General features: G+C 28.4%; 1 protein-coding gene across 1 annotated transcript in view; it reads right to left on the bottom strand.

The window, feature by feature from the left end:
* LOC111621690 (ERI1 exoribonuclease 3-like) overlaps positions 1-20,104 on the bottom strand; it is a 31,168-nt gene that overhangs the window by 1,044 nt on the left and 10,020 nt on the right. The window contains exons 4-7 of the mRNA XM_023363937.1: positions 19,589-19,648; positions 6,725-6,816; positions 6,241-6,313; positions 6,075-6,174 (exon numbers count right to left, since the gene is read on the bottom strand). Of these exons, the coding sequence (XP_023219705.1) occupies positions 6,075-6,174; positions 6,241-6,313; positions 6,725-6,816; positions 19,589-19,648 (325 nt within the window). The remainder of the gene's footprint in view (positions 1-6,074; positions 6,175-6,240; positions 6,314-6,724; positions 6,817-19,588; positions 19,649-20,104) is intronic.

Below are 20,104 nucleotides of genomic sequence, written 5' to 3' on the forward strand. Positions count from 1 at the left end.
AAAAGGGATTAAATCAATTTCTAAACAGAGATTGAAGACATTAGATCATGTGAGAAATTGCTTCTGCTTTGGATAACTGAAAAACAGTGTGCTGGCGACAACGTATCAGAAGCAATTATTTGCGAGAAATCTAAAAAGATATATGCTGATCTCATGAAAAATCAAGCAGGAACTAGCCAGGAAATCGAGGTGTTTAAAGCCAGCCATTTTTTTTACATGAGAATGGATTAATCATTTTTAAATTACTTCTTATGGGAAAGGTTGGTTTGGTATATGTCCTATTCTGTATAAGTCAAAACATCAGGACAGATTAAGGTCATATACCGAGGTTCCACTGTATCATTATCTATATATACATGAGTATTAAAAGCAAAATGTTCTGTCACCACCAAACAAAACCAAAACCATCACTTTACAAACAAAGTGCTATAAATAAGACTCAATTCTACCTGAATGAAATATAATGAAATCAATCAAGATGGACAAGTACTTTATCCACACTTCCCGAAATATTATGTTTCAATTGATTGACTTAGAAATAAAACTCAAAATTAATTTTACCTTTAGCTTCAGTATAAAAACCAGAGTTTTAATTAACTGGCTACCTAGTATTAATAAATATTAATATTGTTAAAATAATACTCTATATTATAATAAGCCTTCAATCCCTTTTTTTAAATAACATTTAATACAAATATACTTTATTATACGTATGTAGAATATTAATTAGAAATTACATGATAAGAAAAACTAGAGGTAGACATTAGATGCCATCTCTCAATGAAATTAGTAACTATAATTTAATTTTAAAATACTAATTTCATTGAGAGATGGCATCTAATGTCTACCTCTAGTTTTTCTTATCATGTAATTTCTAATTAGTATTTATAGCATAATTTCTGCCCAATTAATTTGGCTGATGGTTGGATGATTATTTGTAGATTATTATTAAAATGAAAGGGTTATCATACACATTAATTGTTTAATGTCTTATATATCGGCTAAAATGCATTTCAGCCCCTGGTATTAATGGCCCTCATCAGTTAAGTGAGCAACTTTTAAATTAGGGCAAAAAATTATCCTAAAGAATTTATTACAAGACTCACACATATAAAACAAGTAATTATAACTACTAGCAGATGAGCCTGACATTGCTTGGGCAAAAAATAATAGCAAAAATTAAGTTTATTAAATTATAGCCAATCTTACCTGTTTTCATTAGGTGCAATAATTAGGCCCCCCTCTTCCAAGGCTATTTAGAGAATTTTTAGATGGGTCTAAAAATATGTTCAATTTTCCATAAAAATGCAAAACACCACATCTAAAATAGTACAGTAGAAGCAGAGTTCTCCAGGATAATCCTTAACCCTCTCCCTTTTCCCTGGGGGGATTTTGAAAAGTCCCTTCTTAGTGTATATTATGATGTACCCTAACCTAACTGTGTACCAAATTTCAACTTTCAACTCCTGTTTGGGCTCTGCACTTATCATTCATCAACTCATCTCGATTATATATATATAAAACATCTGTTGTCAACAGCTAAGTGTACGGTTTCAAGTTTCATTGTTACACATATACTTTAATATNGATTAATAATATATTTTTACTTTGTCATCCATAAAAATCTTTTATGGTAAAAATTAAAAAAAAAAAAAAATACACACATTGATATTTCTAACCAAGATCAACAAAAAAAGTTCAGAAAATGACAATACTTTGTAAAAAGAAAATGCCCAAATGAGGGCATTTAACTAAAATTAATATTAATGCATAATACAGTACTTTTAATTGTGATTGTTAGTTAATTATTGATTGGAAATAAATTACTGGTTGCTTTAGTAAACATATTTCACTTAGTAATGAAAAAGATTAGCATTCATTTGTTAACTTTTGGAACCTAACCCCATGCTTTATATTAGTCCTTTGTTTTGTATAGCACAGACTTGCATAACATGGCACTTTTTTGGAACATAACTACCATGTCATACAAGGGATATCTATATATAACCTCTTAGTTTAAGATATTGGTCAATCATCAGTTTTCTGCCTTTGATTTGAATTAAACAACGTAAATAAATCTTACTTTTACTTAGTTAATTTATTACTATAATTTGTATATAATGTATTTTTCTGGAAATTTTCATCTTTTTATAATATATGGTCTTGCAAACTGGACAACACCATATTGAATGCTATTAAACAGAAAATGTGAAGGTTGCTAATCTTTCTTAGTGTCAAAGTCAGCAATGACAAAGTTTCTGTTAGTGTTGACCAATGAGACAATTTTTTTATCATCTTCAGTGATTCCCAAAGTTGAGTTTCTTCACTAGTACCTATCTCAAAAATGAACACACTAGTGAAGTTTTTGAAATACTTGAACAAAAATTTTATTCTTTTATTTCTTTTGAACAAAAAAACATTTTTTGAACATCAGAACTCAGTATTACAAATTCAAAAAATAAACATTAAGTTTGTGATTAAAAAAATTAAAACACATTACACTAATTATACAAAAATACAATCCAATATTAATTTTGTAAAGATAAAACATAAGCACTCTGTCTACTTAGCAGTTGAGTAAGTGATATCATCCAGTATATACAGAGATACCTTAGTAAGGTCTGTTAATTCATTCCAGAAAATCACTATACTAATTGAATCCTCACTAATCAGGGAATATAGTTAAACAAAAAGAAAAAAAGAATTCATTTGGAAAAGTTTCTCTAACTTAAAAGATAATGTGTCATAAAATCTACAAAAATTACCAAAGGATGAAATAAAAAGATGATGCTACAAAACCTAAATTTTTATTATTTTTCTTTGCAATTAAATGTTTAAATGGTTTTTCTATATGAAGCTTTGGAATAGCATTTACACAAAATTGTCAGAAGCAATCTTAAAAATACATACAAAAAACATGCATCAGTAGATAATGTGGAATGGAATGCTGAACTAAGTCACTAGTCAATTTGCCATTATTATTTTTTAATCACTANATCATAACTACACCCACATTTTTTGTGTGAAAAGTACTGGTAACTATTAAACTAGATGTTCCTAAAGTATGGTTTTTGAAGGCTTCTGTACAAAGTCAGAAAGTAAGCTTAGGGAAAACCAAGTGGTAATATGGAACCTTACTGTATGTTTTCAAAAAATGCTTTAATGTATAAAAACAAATAGAAAAGTACAAGGAATGTTAAATAATTACAAAATTATTTACTCCAATGTATTTTATCACAAAAATGATTTAATAATAATAATAAAGAAATGTACAAAGAAGAAGCTAATCATTTACAAAAATCACAAATATAATACTCCTATAGTATTAGGTACTGTGTTTCCCCGAAAATAAGACAGTGTCTTATATTAATTTTTGCTCTGAAAAATGCGCTAGGTCTTATTTTCAGGGAATGTCTTATTTTTTCCAGGAAGAAGAATTCACAGTTATTATTGAACAAAAAAATTCCCAAGTCAAACTTAGACAAGAATGACATATATCCGGTGTGTCAAACTGTCGCCTTTTTATAGCGTCAACATCGGACTCGATGACCAATTAGTGCTTACTGAACCGTAGCACTATGCAAATGTCATGTGGCGTGATTCCCGGCCGACCAATTAGCCATCACCAGCCGTAACGTTATGCAAATCTGTGATTCCCAAGCCATAGTCTTATGCAAATCATGCCGTGTGGTGTAATTGTCTGATGACCAATCAGTGGCTGTACTTTCAAAAAGCCAACGGCCACTTCCAACCATCTGTCGATGATCATTACGACTGAAAAAAACTTCTCTAGGTCTTACTTTCAGGGGAGGTCTTATATTTCGCAATTCAGCAAAATCTGTGCTAGGTCTTATTTTCGGGGAAACATGGTATCTATTTTTACTTTTTTCATTTTCTTTCTTTCTATTTTTTCATTCATCTACCACACTTTTACAAAAGTTAGATGGGTTCCATATTAAAAGCACCAATGGGGTCAGTATTTCATGCATCGCCATCTTGAATTAACTTATGACCATCAAGACCAAATTTTAAAAAACGTGATCATCACACAGATTAATATGTACCCCTAAGTCTCTGGAATGGAATACATGCACCAGTGAACCTACAACTACATGATTTATATTTTATAAATAATTAAATTCACTTAGCATTCAAAACTTGCGAATTTCGAAAAACACAAATATGCTAATTCATTATGGACAACTGTTTAACTGAAGTGAAATGGGTTTTCCCCTTGCTATGGATGTCTGCCTAGTGCAGTTCAGCCACAATCCGCTACAGTTCACCTTTATTATCAGTTTGAAATGGAGGGGTTCCATAATACCACCTTCTCCCTATAATAATAACAACTAAATTAAATTATTTTCATATCCAAGATAGTAGTGAGGTTGAGGCCGACGTTTTAAATGCAAAAATGTGTACGTCGGGCGTTCAGCATCACTTTCCTGTTAGCTTAGAAGTTTGACAATGGTGTTTGGAATGTCAAGCACGATTCCATTGACTATACAAACACCATTGTCAAACTTCTAGGCTTTCAGGAAAGCGGCACTAAACGTCTGACATACACGTTTTCGCATTTAAAACTTCGGCCTCAACCTTGCTAGTATGTTGCAAGTGAAGACAAAAGTGAAAAAATGAAATATTTGATGTACAAATACATTTACATCACATTTATTGCATTTGTATTAATGTAATTGTAATGTAATATATTTGTACATTATATTTATGTATAATTTCTAAATATTATGTCATTTTGTTTTTATTAAAGATGTCACAGATATTAAAAGACTTATGAAAACTTAGTCTTATTTTTTTTGTACCAATGTTGGTTAATCAATGGAAAATCAAATTAACAAATTTAAAGTGTAAAGCAAATAGAAAAATCAATGTTAAATTAGCTGGACAAATTTTGATGAAATTTCAAATATATCTTCTGAGTTTTAAGGTTTAAAATTTCTGAGTCAACTTCTAACTCGGTAACTTTAAAAATAAATTCTATTTCAGAAAAAAGTTTAAAATGGAAAATTATTTCAGAAATTAAACACATTTTTGAAAAACTCATCTTTTTTAATCCTGTTATGACTCAAATGTTCAATTGTATCATTTTCACTCTCTCTACAAAAACAAATTTATTGGACCAAATCTAAATCTTTCTTTCAATTAAAATAAATTCAATATGTCTATCACCAACAATATACTGGGTGGAAGTACTAATATAAACATACAAATCTCCAACAACCAGCAACAAACATGTAATTTAACGTAAAAACAAACATTTTCCACCATTTTGAATGGTCATCAGGTTTGTAAAATCAAACAGAATATTGAATGCGTATTTAAATTAGAACTAAATTTAAATATGCATCATCATAAATACAATATATATATATAAACAACCCAAAGCCCAATGTATTATTTGTAGCATAAAATAGCCCATATTATCATAAATTTTTTTTCTTATTATTTTTATGTTTACTTAGTTTATTTCATGTTGTCATGTTAGTTTATTTCATTTGTTTCTGCCTTCCACATCATGCATATGCCAGGCTCCATATGCAAATTTTTTTGTTTGTTCTAATAGTGGTTGTTGGTGATTTGTATTTTTCTTAGTAAAATTCAATACTTTCACCAACCCTATACTAACTATTTTGGAATACAATACATTTCAATGATTACATGCATTTAAATGAAATGCATAAAATTTTTTAAATTGTTCAAAGTATGTTTTTATATTTTTAACAATTTTTTTCATCTGGTGCTTAAAACTGATATGTTAGCCAGAAATTGTAAACTCATAAAAAAAATAAAATTATATAACACTTAATAAATTATAAAATTACTTTTTTTTTAAATTGTTTTATGAATTTTACTTATTGAAATTTAAATGTTTCTCAGTGTGTTCTACTTCAATAACTTAAATTTAAAAAAAATAATTAAAAAGGAAAACTATATCATTGAGAACTTAACTATTTTTCAACATATAAAAAAAACTCTTAACAGATTTGGAAAAGTAAAAAATCATCAGTATGAACAGATTAGAATTTAGACAATAAAAGTGACAAGAACCTAATTACCTATTCCAGAATGAAGCCTGCCAACTGGGGTGATATTTAAATAGTCTAAAACTCCTTTCAATCCCATATTAGGCCATTGTGTAGTTTCATCTGCAAAACACTAAAATATTAAAAGTTGTTATTTTATGAAGTTTACTAATAATATCCGGAAAAATAAATGTTTTACTTTTTGAATATCAATCCATTCTGTCATATATGATGGAACATCTATACCAAGAAATTTACATTGAGAGGGCAACCTATAATAAAAATATTTAATATATAAATGTAGCAAGCCCACCAGTGGCCGAGTGGTCTTCGTACCCTAAACACTGGGAGTTCGGTCGTGGGTTCGCGCCACGATCGGACAGGCTGGCTGCTTGGAGTTTTCCGGGTTTTCTCCTTGCCAATAACGACTAAATAGGAGGCCAGTTCCCCATAAAAGTCCTCCCGGAAGGCATTAGTTCCCCTCGCGTAACATCGCGCCCCAGAGAAGGCAACGGGAAACCACTCTGGGTAGTAACTTTCCCTAGTATACACCTTGGCGGATTACAAACCTACGCCAGGTGTCGCCGACGTCAGGAATCTGATATGGCACCAAGAAGAAATGTAGCAAAAATTATTATTAAAATTATTAACTTTCATTTAATAAAATTTAATTAGATACCTACATTTTATTAAAATCAAAATCAGAGTACGTAACAAAAGCAAACTTTATTTCAGGATTTAAGAGATTTTCTGATTCCATCCATCCTTGAAATTTCTGAAGAAAACAAAAATATATTATTTAATCTAATTAAATAAGACAATCATTGATTTGCTTTCATAAATTAAAATTTGCAAAATATTAATTGCAACATGCAATGAGTTCTCTTTGTTTATTAGATTATATTCCTCAAAACTTTTTATAATACTGAAAAAATGAGCAAAATTAATATATTTTATATACTACATTTTATTATATAATATCCATATAAATTTTACAATCTAATAAAACACAATTAAATGCATATATACAGTCGACCCCCTATAACACGGGTTCCTATAGTTTGGATTCCTATATCACAGCAAAAAAAACTGCGACAGTATTCGTACAAACATGCTAAAAAACTCCTATAATTCGGTAAAATGTCATCGCCAACTCGTGTCGCAACAGGATTGCACAAACCATTGAGTTTAAATGAGCAGTGGACCTACCAAAAACCACTTATTATTTAATGTCCATAAAAATTATATTTATATTAATGATGTCTCTAAAGTTCAGCGAATTTTTCACAAAAAAAATAATTTATTGGGAAGCACGCGAGCGCCATTCGATGACAATCTCCATGACAAAAACAAGCTTAAGCAACAGCGTAGTTGAACGGTGCACACTCGGTAAGTAATCCTACAATTTTTTGTTTATAGCATAGTTTATATGGATTTTTCCCAAAAAATTATACATATTTTGGAAATGTTGAGTCGAATTAGTCTAGAATCGATTAATTTTATGGAAGAAATCTTTCAAACAGCCGTAGTCCGTAAACTGCATACATGCCGGGCTGTGATTGGCTAGACTCCTAGAAGCTGGATTCATAAAACTCTGAACGTATCTACCGTGTTATAGGGGGTCGACTGTAGTTATGATTTAGCATTTATCAAATACAGTCAAACTTCCACATAAAGTTCTACACTAAGAATATCTCTCTTCAAGAAATATTAAAAGTATATCTTTTTTACATTTAAAAATATCCCTATTTAATGAAGTTTAATATCTACATAATGATATTTTGAAAGCTTGATGAATAAATGTTTAAATTGATTAAAAATAAAATAACAATTTCTGCATCTTGACCATACAGTGATATATCATCCACATTGATATATCATCATTAATTAAATGATGTGTAATACAGAGTTTAGTGCAATAAAGTTAATTATGCTTAAATATTAAAGGAAAATTACAATTCAAACAATGATATAGTTTTGTGGAAATAGATCATTACCCATTTAATTTTTTCCTTTTACTGTCAATGTATTTCCTATTTTAACAAATTTTTTTACATAAATTTTCCACATTTCCTGATGGCAATTCATTATATGGATGTTCAACTGTGGTTGCTTTCAGTTAATAAGTGCTTTGCTTAATTTGCTAGTGATAAATTTCACTTATCCACTAGATAACTTTGCTTAATAAAATGGTATCTATAATCAATAGTTATAAGCATTTTTGTGTAACTAATTCATAAAAATGAGGATATATATAAAGTTAAATATACAACTGAGACTGACATTACAGAAATCTTTATTTACAGGTATCCCTCATACAACATGGCTCAAAAATTAGGGAAATTCCCATACAACATGGTTTCTGGTTTTGCTCTAACACAGCTTGAGAATTTGAGAAATTCTTTATACAAAATTTCACAACTTTTAAGTGCAAACTGCTTTATTCAATATTCCTTTTATTCAAATAAACATGCATGTTATCTCAAATTTGCCCATGGATTTTAGAACATGGATTTTCAGTTTATTTTGTGCCTTTCATCAGGTTTACTTTATGGAAAACTATTGGTACAATTTTTTCTTCTTTGTCCTGACTTTCCTATCAACCAGGTGTCGTTGTTTTTGCTTTCCGATTTTAGCCTTTAAGACTATCAGTGTATTTTGTTTTTATACATTAATCTTCAAATTTAGTAAAGTTTATTAAGCTTATTTTAACCATAGGTAAGTAATCATTTGTAAAAATAACAAATGAAATAGTGTTATATTGGTACTTGAACTGTTCCCAACTTGAATAATTTGGTATTCAAACACAAATTCTGGAAAAAATATTGCCCAGTCCTGAATTGAACAAATGTGACCAACTAGAACAAATTTTTGATTAATAATATATTTTTACTTTGTCATCCATAAAAATCTTTTATGGTAAAAATTAAAAAAAAAAAAATACACACATTGATATTTCTAACCAAGATCAACAAAAAAAGTTCAGAAAATGACAATACTTTGTAAAAAGAAAATGCCCAAATGAGGGCATTTAACTAAAATTAATATTAATGCATAATACAGTACTTTTAATTGTGATTGTTAGTTAATTATTGATTGGAAATAAATTACTGGTTGCTTTAGTAAACATATTTCACTTAGTAATGAAAAAGATTAGCATTCATTTGTTAACTTTTGGAACCTAACCCCATGCTTTATATTAGTCCTTTGTTTTGTATAGCACAGACTTGCATAACATGGCACTTTTTTGGAACATAACTACCATGTCATACAAGGGATATCTATATATAACCTCTTAGTTTAAGATATTGGTCAATCATCAGTTTTCTGCCTTTGATTTGAATTAAACAACGTAAATAAATCTTACTTTTACTTAGTTAATTTATTACTATAATTTGTATATAATGTATTTTTCTGGAAATTTTCATCTTTTTATAATATATGGTCTTGCAAACTGGACAACACCATATTGAATGCTATTAAACAGAAAATGTGAAGGTTGCTAATCTTTCTTAGTGTCAAAGTCAGCAATGACAAAGTTTCTGTTAGTGTTGACCAATGAGACAATTTTTTTATCATCTTCAGTGATTCCCAAAGTTGAGTTTCTTCACTAGTACCTATCTCAAAAATGAACACACTAGTGAAGTTTTTGAAATACTTGAACAAAAATTTTATTCTTTTATTTCTTTTGAACAAAAAAACATTTTTTGAACATCAGAACTCAGTATTACAAATTCAAAAAATAAACATTAAGTTTGTGATTAAAAAAATTAAAACACATTACACTAATTATACAAAAATACAATCCAATATTAATTTTGTAAAGATAAAACATAAGCACTCTGTCTACTTAGCAGTTGAGTAAGTGATATCATCCAGTATATACAGAGATACCTTAGTAAGGTCTGTTAATTCATTCCAGAAAATCACTATACTAATTGAATCCTCACTAATCAGGGAATATAGTTAAACAAAAAGAAAAAAAGAATTCATTTGGAAAAGTTTCTCTAACTTAAAAGATAATGTGTCATAAAATCTACAAAAATTACCAAAGGATGAAATAAAAAGATGATGCTACAAAACCTAAATTTTTATTATTTTTCTTTGCAATTAAATGTTTAAATGGTTTTTCTATATGAAGCTTTGGAATAGCATTTACACAAAATTGTCAGAAGCAATCTTAAAAATACATACAAAAAACATGCATCAGTAGATAATGTGGAATGGAATGCTGAACTAAGTCACTAGTCAATTTGCCATTATTATTTTTTAATCACTAAACTGATATTTATATATAAAAAAATAAATTTATCTTAATAGAGTTGCATATTAGAATGTAAGTAATATTGTTACAAATATAAAAGATATATAATAGTTCAAAATATTTTATTAGTTGCATTATTGACAATAATGCTTGAAATTAAAAATTTTGAAATTTTATAAAAATCAACAACATTTTTAATAGAAAAATTAAAGCTAATTTAATTTGTTTATTGTTTCATTAAAAAATGGACTACTATAGTTAAAAAAATACTTCCAATATTCAAAGTTAAATATATGCAAAGGTAATCTCTCAATAACTTACTTTTAAAATCTCATCAAAATGAGGTTGCCCATCTACCATATCTTGAATTATTCCAGTTAGCTATTGAAAAGAATAAATGTGTTACCAACATATAATTTATCCAAAAATTTTTAAAATAATAAAATGCTAGAATAGTTAAATATTTTAAATTATTATTATTATTATTTTAAATATTGTTAAATAAATTTTGAGTATTGAAACACTTAAACTTCAATTTGTAGATAAAGTCTAATCATTTAATAAAAATTTTCAAAGTACCTTCTTTCAACTTAACACTCAAAGAATTGAATATTTCCAATAGTCTGTATAATTTTCATTATTATGAAATATATTCTAGTATGTGAATATATTCAGAATTTTCTAATCTTAATCATTAGAATTTATAAATAAGCAAAATTAACTAATTGATGAAATATTATAAAAATAAAAAGTATAATTTTTACTTTTGATTTCTATTTTAAAAGACTTAAAATATTCTCATTAACAAAAAAGTTTGTACCAAAAAAATATTAGAATCTAATGAAACTATTAGTGCAAATATAATGACAATGTTAATAATATTAATGATTACAAAATTGTAGCAAAAAGATAACTTTCATTGAAATAACAGTATATTTTAAAAAAAACCTTTAATACTTTGTAGGACCTCCTTTTCTCTGGAAACATGTGGAAATATGGTTGAGCATGCAAGCATTTATCTTACAATAATATATATATGATATCCTAAAACAAATTTATCCACAGATGCTGCAACTGCAACTTCAGATCCCTCACACAGTCAAAGCTGTGGCATCCCATCCAGTCCCACAAATGTTTGATGGACAATAAATTTGAAGATCAGGCAAGTCAATGTAATGTGGCAATGTGACTGAGACATTCATGGAAAACCCTAGCTGTGAGTGGCCAATCATCATCATGCTGAAAATGGCTATTTGCAGCCTTGTCAAAGGCAAAACAAGGCCCTGGGAATTCCTGAACATACTGGTATGTCCCATCAATGTCACTCACACCATCAGGATGGGTGACCAAATATTCATACAAAATAGCTTTGTCCCACTTCTGGTGTGCTGGTCTAAATGTACCACTCAATAATAAATGTGAGATTAAAATGCTCATTAGTGGTGGTTCTTCACTATAATATGATGGTTTCATGTTCATTCCCAAACAGAACTGGGATTTGGTATTAAAGACAATACACTGCCAGTCTGCATATCATCTTTAGTGACACTGATTTTATTCATTTTGACATTAGAGAAGTATTTAATATAATTTTTATTTAATGATTGCCAATATACATAGTTAATATTAAGTTTTAGTTAGGGTAAACATTGGTAATTTCATGATCTTTTTAAAGTCATCTTCATCAAATAAGTAATGTAAGATGAGATTTGAAATTTTGCTCACTGATGGCATCAAATATATTAAATTTGAAAATTTTGTTTGTTCCAGTAAACTTACTTTTTAACTGTTAGCAGAAAGATTTCTATTATAAGAAGAAGAATATTGGAAATTTGTAAAAGTGTTGTAAGAGACTAGTTTATCTTAAATTTACAATAAAAATGTTGATTGTAAGTGAATTATTCTTTGATATTTCAATAAATTAAAAACTGGAAATATATTTAAACATGATGTTATTTTTTTTTACTGTACTGTGACTATTTGGACAACATTCTTAGCTTTAGCTATGAAATTTTAGACACATCAAACACAATGACTATTCAATAATTAATTATTGTTGATTGGAGAAGTAAAATAATAATATATATAACTTATAGATAATGTTAGTTGAACATATCCTGAGTTTCTTTCATATTCCTTAGGTCCAAAAGAGGTAAGACAAAATAACTGATATATCATAAAATTAGTACTTGAGATACAATCAAAATATTGTCAATATGAAAAAAAGATTTTTTCAAAGCTACTAGGATGGTGAGTGAAAGAAAATGTTCAATATAGAAGGCAACTAAAGAGTGTGTTATTACAATTTAATGAAAATGTTAAAAAAATCAGGGCACAATAGGTGCAATGTAATTTCTGTTTGGTTTGATACCATACAAAATGCTAGACATCATATGAAGAAAATGTACTAGTAATTCAGATGAAGATTGAAGTTATTTTGTGAACATATGTATGCATGCATGTGTATATATGTATGTATGTATACAGATAGTGTAAGAGAAATCATTATATGTACTACAATAAAAATTAATTCAGTTAACAATACATAGGCTAAAGTATCCTCTCATGAAATTAGCAATGTATTATCATGAACTTATCCATTATATCATGAAATAACCACTTGTATGTAACAAAAAATATACCTCAAGAAAACTAAGATATAAATATATTCATAGAGACAAAAAGCCAATGCTGTTGGCCTCAAAGTATGGTCCCTTTAATAAAATAGTTAACATTTCTATTTAAAAAACATATGTCTGATAATTAAAGAATAATTAATTTTATCACAAATTTACCAATGTTTATCCTACATCATTTTTTTGTTTTTGGCTAGCCACAACTTGGAAAGTTATTCTAATAGTAGGCTTTTTTTTCCATCAGATATTCAATGAATACCATATTTCCACACACTTTTTCATGCCCATACTTCCAAGAAATGTTTTTAGGAAAAACAAAACATTCGAGTATTTTTGCATGGAAAATGCAAGACTTCTCATATTGAACCATTTAATGTAAGAGATAGGACATGAGTCAGCTAACAAGAATTTTTACAGTATATAGGTACTTTGTTTACTTTCATTCCCTTGTACAGTACAGTATACCTTAACAGTACAGTATTATCTTTGTACTTTCTGGAGATTATGAGGGTGGGAAATAAAGGCAGTTGTTAATTGTGATGCTTTATAGCACTTTAGTAAGTTCCTCAGTGTCATACCAAGTAGAGTGAACTGCAACTTAGTGAGATGGCAAGAAAAAATAATAGTTTTACTGCAGAGTATAAAATTAATGTGGAACAGAACAGAAATCAAGAGGCCAAATGAAAATTCGGTGTCAGTGAGACACTTGTTCACTACTGGCATAAACAAAGAGAAGCTCTAAGCAATGCAAAGTCCAATGTGAGGGCATTTTGTGCTCCCAAGATTGGAAAGTATCCCCAACTTGAGGAAGAACTGTTATGGTATGTTGAGAAATGTGCAATGACAGTTGTGCTGTAACACATGAAATGTTGTAATCTTTGGTTCACAATATTGCTCAAACAAAATATTTCTTTCCTCGAGTTTAAGGCTAGTTGATGATGGGTCAGCAGATTTATGCAGAGGAAAAATCACTCTCTACATAAAATAATTATATTGTGCAAAAGGTTGCCTCGACATTTCATGGACTAGATTGTCTCTTTTCATCAATTTATTATACAGAAGTAGAAGAACAATTGTATTTGCTCTTTGAAATAGAAAATGCAAATCAGGCACCCATGTTTTTTGATATGCACTATGGAAAGGTTCTTGACCATCAAAGCAACTGGCTGCAAGAAGCAAAGTAATGTTAGCTGTGACTGCTGACAGCTGTTGAAACTGCCATTATACATGATTTTCAAAAGAAGGACCTTGCATAAAGACTTGAATACCAGGTGGACCCTTGAAGTCTGATTGCAAGAAAAAGGATGGATGGATAAAGATTAACAAAAGATTGGGTGTAGAGAGTGTGGCAGAGGAGGTCTGGTGCCCCTACTTTGCTGAATGTCACTCCTTATATAAACTGGATTGTTTCCAAAGCCATCTAAATGAAGAAGTGAAGAAAGTACTACAAGGTGGACAAACAAATATGGCTGTGATTCTTGGTGGCTTAACTTCAGTGTTGCAACCACTTGACATATCAATTAATAAACCTTTCAAGGAGGGAATTCAAAGAGTGGATGGCTGGAGATAAATAATCACAACTTAATGCCTAGCAGTAAAATTCAATGGCCAAGTTTGGAAAGTATGTATGAATGGATCATGGAGGCTTGGAAATTAATTTCACCAACAATAATTGAGAGAGAGTTTTAAGAAAAACAGATTTCCAATTCTATGGATGGTTCTGAAAATGATTTGATCTGGAAGGATGCTGAAAGTGATGATAATGAATCTGCAGCATCAGACAGCAAGAGCAATGCATCAGTCCTAGAAAATTAAGGTATGTTGGTAATTCATTTATATTTTGATTCAATATAATGAATAGCAGAATTAATTATTTCATTTTACAATTTCTGTTAAAATTTATAAAGTTACCATAGTCATTGTTCATTTAATTTTCTTTTTATTTTTAGAGTGTACATGTCTATCAAAAATAGCTGCTTACTGTTTGATGTGAGAGTTCAAAATATTCAGAATAGGTATGCAAAGTTTTTAAAATATTAAAACTATCTTATAAAATCATGACTTCTGTTAAATCAAGATTTCTTGTAAGAATAAATACTAATATAGACTATACTATCATTGAAAATTTCTCTAGAAAAGATTTTTTGGTGTTTACTCATTTCTTATTTATGAAAATTATTTAGATCATTTGATTAAACAATCTTGATCAATAAGAATAGATGTAATAAATCTAATTGACTGATGAATACATCAATAAATATCTTAGTAACTATACAGAATATATATGTATATACAGTCAACCCCCTATAATGTGGTAGATACGTTTCTCCTTTATAAGAATTTCGCGTTGTAGGAAGCCTCAAATACATGAGCCAATCACAGCCCGGCACGTGTGCAGTTTATGGACTACGGCTGTTTGAAAGGTTTTCTTCTATAAAATTATTCAATTCTAGACTAATTTCACTCAACATTTCCAAAACACGTATAATTTTTTGGGAAAAATCTGTATAAACTATGCTATAAACAAAAAATTGTAGGATTACTTACCGAGTGTGCACTGTTTGACCACGCCATTGCTTAAGCTTGTTTTTGTCGCATAGCAGCGCATCAAACGGCTGCCGCGTTTTCTGATAAGTTATTTTTCTGCGAAAAATTCATTGAACTTTGGAGATATCACTAATAGAAATAATTTTTACGACCTTTGAATAAGAAATGTTTTTTTTTGTAAGAAATGTATAAAATTACAGTACTGTATTAGACTTACAGTACCTAATTTAGGCCTGCATACTGTACAGATGATAGTAAACTCAACTTACCGCCTAAACTCTCCATAGCATGTAAGTAGTTTGGCTGCTTGTCCACTATTGGTCCAGATTTAACCAATCCTGTCGCAACATGAATCAGCAATGACGTTTTACCGCATTTTAGGAGTCTCTTTTAGCATCTTTATACAAATACAGTCACAATTTTNAAACTTTTTATAATACTGAAAAAATGAGCAAAATTAATATATTTTATATACTACATTTTATTATATAATATCCATATAAATTTTACAATCTAATAAAACACAATTAAATGCATATATACAGTCGACCCCCTATAACACGGGTTCCTATAGTTTGGATTCCTATATCACAGCAAAAAAAACTGCGACAGTATTCGTACAAACATGCTAAAAAACTCCTATAATTCGGTAAAATGTCATCGTCAACTCGTGTCGCAACAGGATTGCACAAACCATTGAGTTTAAATGAGCAGTGGACCTACCAAAAACCACTTATTATTTAATGTCCATAAAAATTATATTTATATTAATGATGTCTCTAAAGTTCAGCGAATTTTTCACAAAAAAAATAATTTATTGGGAAGCACGCGAGCGCCATTCGATGACAATCTCCATGACAAAAACAAGCTTAAGCAACAGCGTAGTTGAACGGTGCACACTCGGTAAGTAATCCTACAATTTTTTGTTTATAGCATAGTTTATATGGATTTTTCCCAAAAAATTATACATATTTTGGAAATGTTGAGTCGAATTAGTCTAGAATCGATTAATTTTATGGAAGAAATCTTTCAAACAGCCGTAGTCCGTAAACTGCATACATGCCGGGCTGTGATTGGCTAGACTCCTAGAAGCTGGATTCATAAAACTCTGAACGTATCTACCGTGTTATAGGGGGTCGACTGTAGTTATGATTTAGCATTTATCAAATACAGTCAAACTTCCACATAAAGTTCTACACTAAGAATATCTCTCTTCAAGAAATATTAAAAGTATATCTTTTTTACATTTAAAAATATCCCTATTTAATGAAGTTTAATATCTACATAATGATATTTTGAAAGCTTGATGAATAAATGTTTAAATTGATTAAAAATAAAATAACAATTTCTGCATCTTGACCATACAGTGATATATCATCCACATTGATATATCATCATTAATTAAATGATGTGTAATACAGAGTTTAGTGCAATAAAGTTAATTATGCTTAAATATTAAAGGAAAATTACAATTCAAACAATGATATAGTTTTGTGGAAATAGATCATTACCCATTTAATTTTTTCCTTTTACTGTCAATGTATTTCCTATTTTAACAAATTTTTTTACATAAATTTTCCACATTTCCTGATGGCAATTCATTATATGGATGTTCAACTGTGGTTGCTTTCAGTTAATAAGTGCTTTGCTTAATTTGCTAGTGATAAATTTCACTTATCCACTAGATAACTTTGCTTAATAAAATGGTATCTATAATCAATAGTTATAAGCATTTTTGTGTAACTAATTCATAAAAATGAGGATATATATAAAGTTAAATATACAACTGAGACTGACATTACAGAAATCTTTATTTACAGGTATCCCTCATACAACATGGCTCAAAAATTAGGGAAATTCCCATACAACATGGTTTCTGGTTTTGCTCTAACACAGCTTGAGAATTTGAGAAATTCTTTATACAAAATTTCACAACTTTTAAGTGCAAACTGCTTTATTCAATATTCCTTTTATTCAAATAAACATGCATGTTATCTCAAATTTGCCCATGGATTTTAGAACATGGATTTTCAGTTTATTTTGTGCCTTTCATCAGGTTTACTTTATGGAAAACTATTGGTACAATTTTTTCTTCTTTGTCCTGACTTTCCTATCAACCAGGTGTCGTTGTTTTTGCTTTCCGATTTTAGCCTTTAAGACTATCAGTGTATTTTGTTTTTATACATTAATCTTCAAATTTAGTAAAGTTTATTAAGCTTATTTTAACCATAGGTAAGTAATCATTTGTAAAAATGACAAATGAAATAGTGTTATATTGGTACTTGAACTGTTCCCAACTTGAATAATTTGGTATTCAAACACAAATTCTGGAAAAAATATTGCCCAGTCCTGAATTGAACAAATGTGACCAACTAGAACAAATTTTTGATTAATAATATATTTTTACTTTGTCATCCATAAAAATCTTTTATGGTAAAAATTAAAAAAAAAAAAATACACACATTGATATTTCTAACCAAGATCAACAAAAAAAGTTCAGAAAATGACAATACTTTGTAAAAAGAAAATGCCCAAATGAGGGCATTTAACTAAAATTAATATTAATGCATAATACAGTACTTTTAATTGTGATTGTTAGTTAATTATTGATTGGAAATAAATTACTGGTTGCTTTAGTAAACATATTTCACTTAGTAATGAAAAAGATTAGCATTCATTTGTTAACTTTTGGAACCTAACCCCATGCTTTATATTAGTCCTTTGTTTTGTATAGCACAGACTTGCATAACATGGCACTTTTTTGGAACATAACTACCATGTCATACAAGGGATATCTATATATAACCTCTTAGTTTAAGATATTGGTCAATCATCAGTTTTCTGCCTTTGATTTGAATTAAACAACGTAAATAAATCTTACTTTTACTTAGTTAATTTATTACTATAATTTGTATATAATGTATTTTTCTGGAAATTTTCATCTTTTTATAATATATGGTCTTGCAAACTGGACAACACCATATTGAATGCTATTAAACAGAAAATGTGAAGGTTGCTAATCTTTCTTAGTGTCAAAGTCAGCAATGACAAAGTTTCTGTTAGTGTTGACCAATGAGACAATTTTTTTATCATCTTCAGTGATTCCCAAAGTTGAGTTTCTTCACTAGTACCTATCTCAAAAATGAACACACTAGTGAAGTTTTTGAAATACTTGAACAAAAATTTTATTCTTTTATTTCTTTTGAACAAAAAAACATTTTTTGAACATCAGAACTCAGTATTACAAATTCAAAAAATAAACATTAAGTTTGTGATTAAAAAAATTAAAACACATTACACTAATTATACAAAAATACAATCCAATATTAATTTTGTAAAGATAAAACATAAGCACTCTGTCTACTTAGCAGTTGAGTAAGTGATATCATCCAGTATATACAGAGATACCTTAGTAAGGTCTGTTAATTCATTCCAGAAAATCACTATACTAATTGAATCCTCACTAATCAGGGAATATAGTTAAACAAAAAGAAAAAAAGAATTCATTTGGAAAAGTTTCTCTAACTTAAAAGATAATGTGTCATAAAATCTACAAAAATTACCAAAGGATGAAATAAAAAGATGATGCTACAAAACCTAAATTTTTATTATTTTTCTTTGCAATTAAATGTTTAAATGGTTTTTCTATATGAAGCTTTGGAATAGCATTTACACAAAATTGTCAGAAGCAATCTTAAAAATACATACAAAAAACATGCATCAGTAGATAATGTGGAATGGAATGCTGAACTAAGTCACTAGTCAATTTGCCATTATTATTTTTTAATCACTAAACTGATATTTATATATAAAAAAATAAATTTATCTTAATAGAGTTGCATATTAGAATGTAAGTAATATTGTTACAAATATAAAAGATATATAATAGTTCAAAATATTTTATTAGTTGCATTATTGACAATAATGCTTGAAATTAAAAATTTTGAAATTTTATAAAAATCAACAACATTTTTAATAGAAAAATTAAAGCTAATTTAATTTGTTTATTGTTTCATTAAAAAATGGACTACTATAGTTAAAAAAATACTTCCAATATTGAAAGTTAAATATATGCTAAGGATAATCTCTCAATAACTTACTTTTAAAATCTCATCAAAATGAGGTTGCCCATCTACCATATCTTGAATTATTCCAGTTAGCTATTGAAAAGAATAAATGTGTTACCAACATATAATTTATCCAAAAATTTTTAAAATAATAAAATGCTAGAATAGTTAAATATTTTAAATTATTATTATTATTTTAAATATTGTTAAATAAATTTTGAGTATTGAAACACTTAAACTTCAATTTGTAGATAAAGTCTAATCATTTAATAAAAATTTTCAAAGTACCTTCTTTCAACTTAACACTCAAAGAATTGAATATTTCCAATAGTCTGTATAATTTTCATTATTATGAAATATATTCTAGTATGTGAATATATTCAGAATTTTCTAATCTTAATCATTAGAATTTATAAATAAGCAAAATTAACTAATTGATGAAATATTATAAAAATAAAAAGTATAATTTTTACTTTTGATTTCTATTTTAAAAGACTTAAAATATTCTCATTAACAAAAAAGTTTGTACCAAAAAAATATTAGAATCTA

Source organism: Centruroides sculpturatus, unplaced genomic scaffold, assembly GCF_000671375.1.
Source record: "Centruroides sculpturatus isolate CEXI.00-Female unplaced genomic scaffold, Cexi_2.0 scaffold29, whole genome shotgun sequence".
Classification (NCBI taxonomy): Eukaryota; Metazoa; Arthropoda; class Arachnida; order Scorpiones; family Buthidae; genus Centruroides; species Centruroides sculpturatus.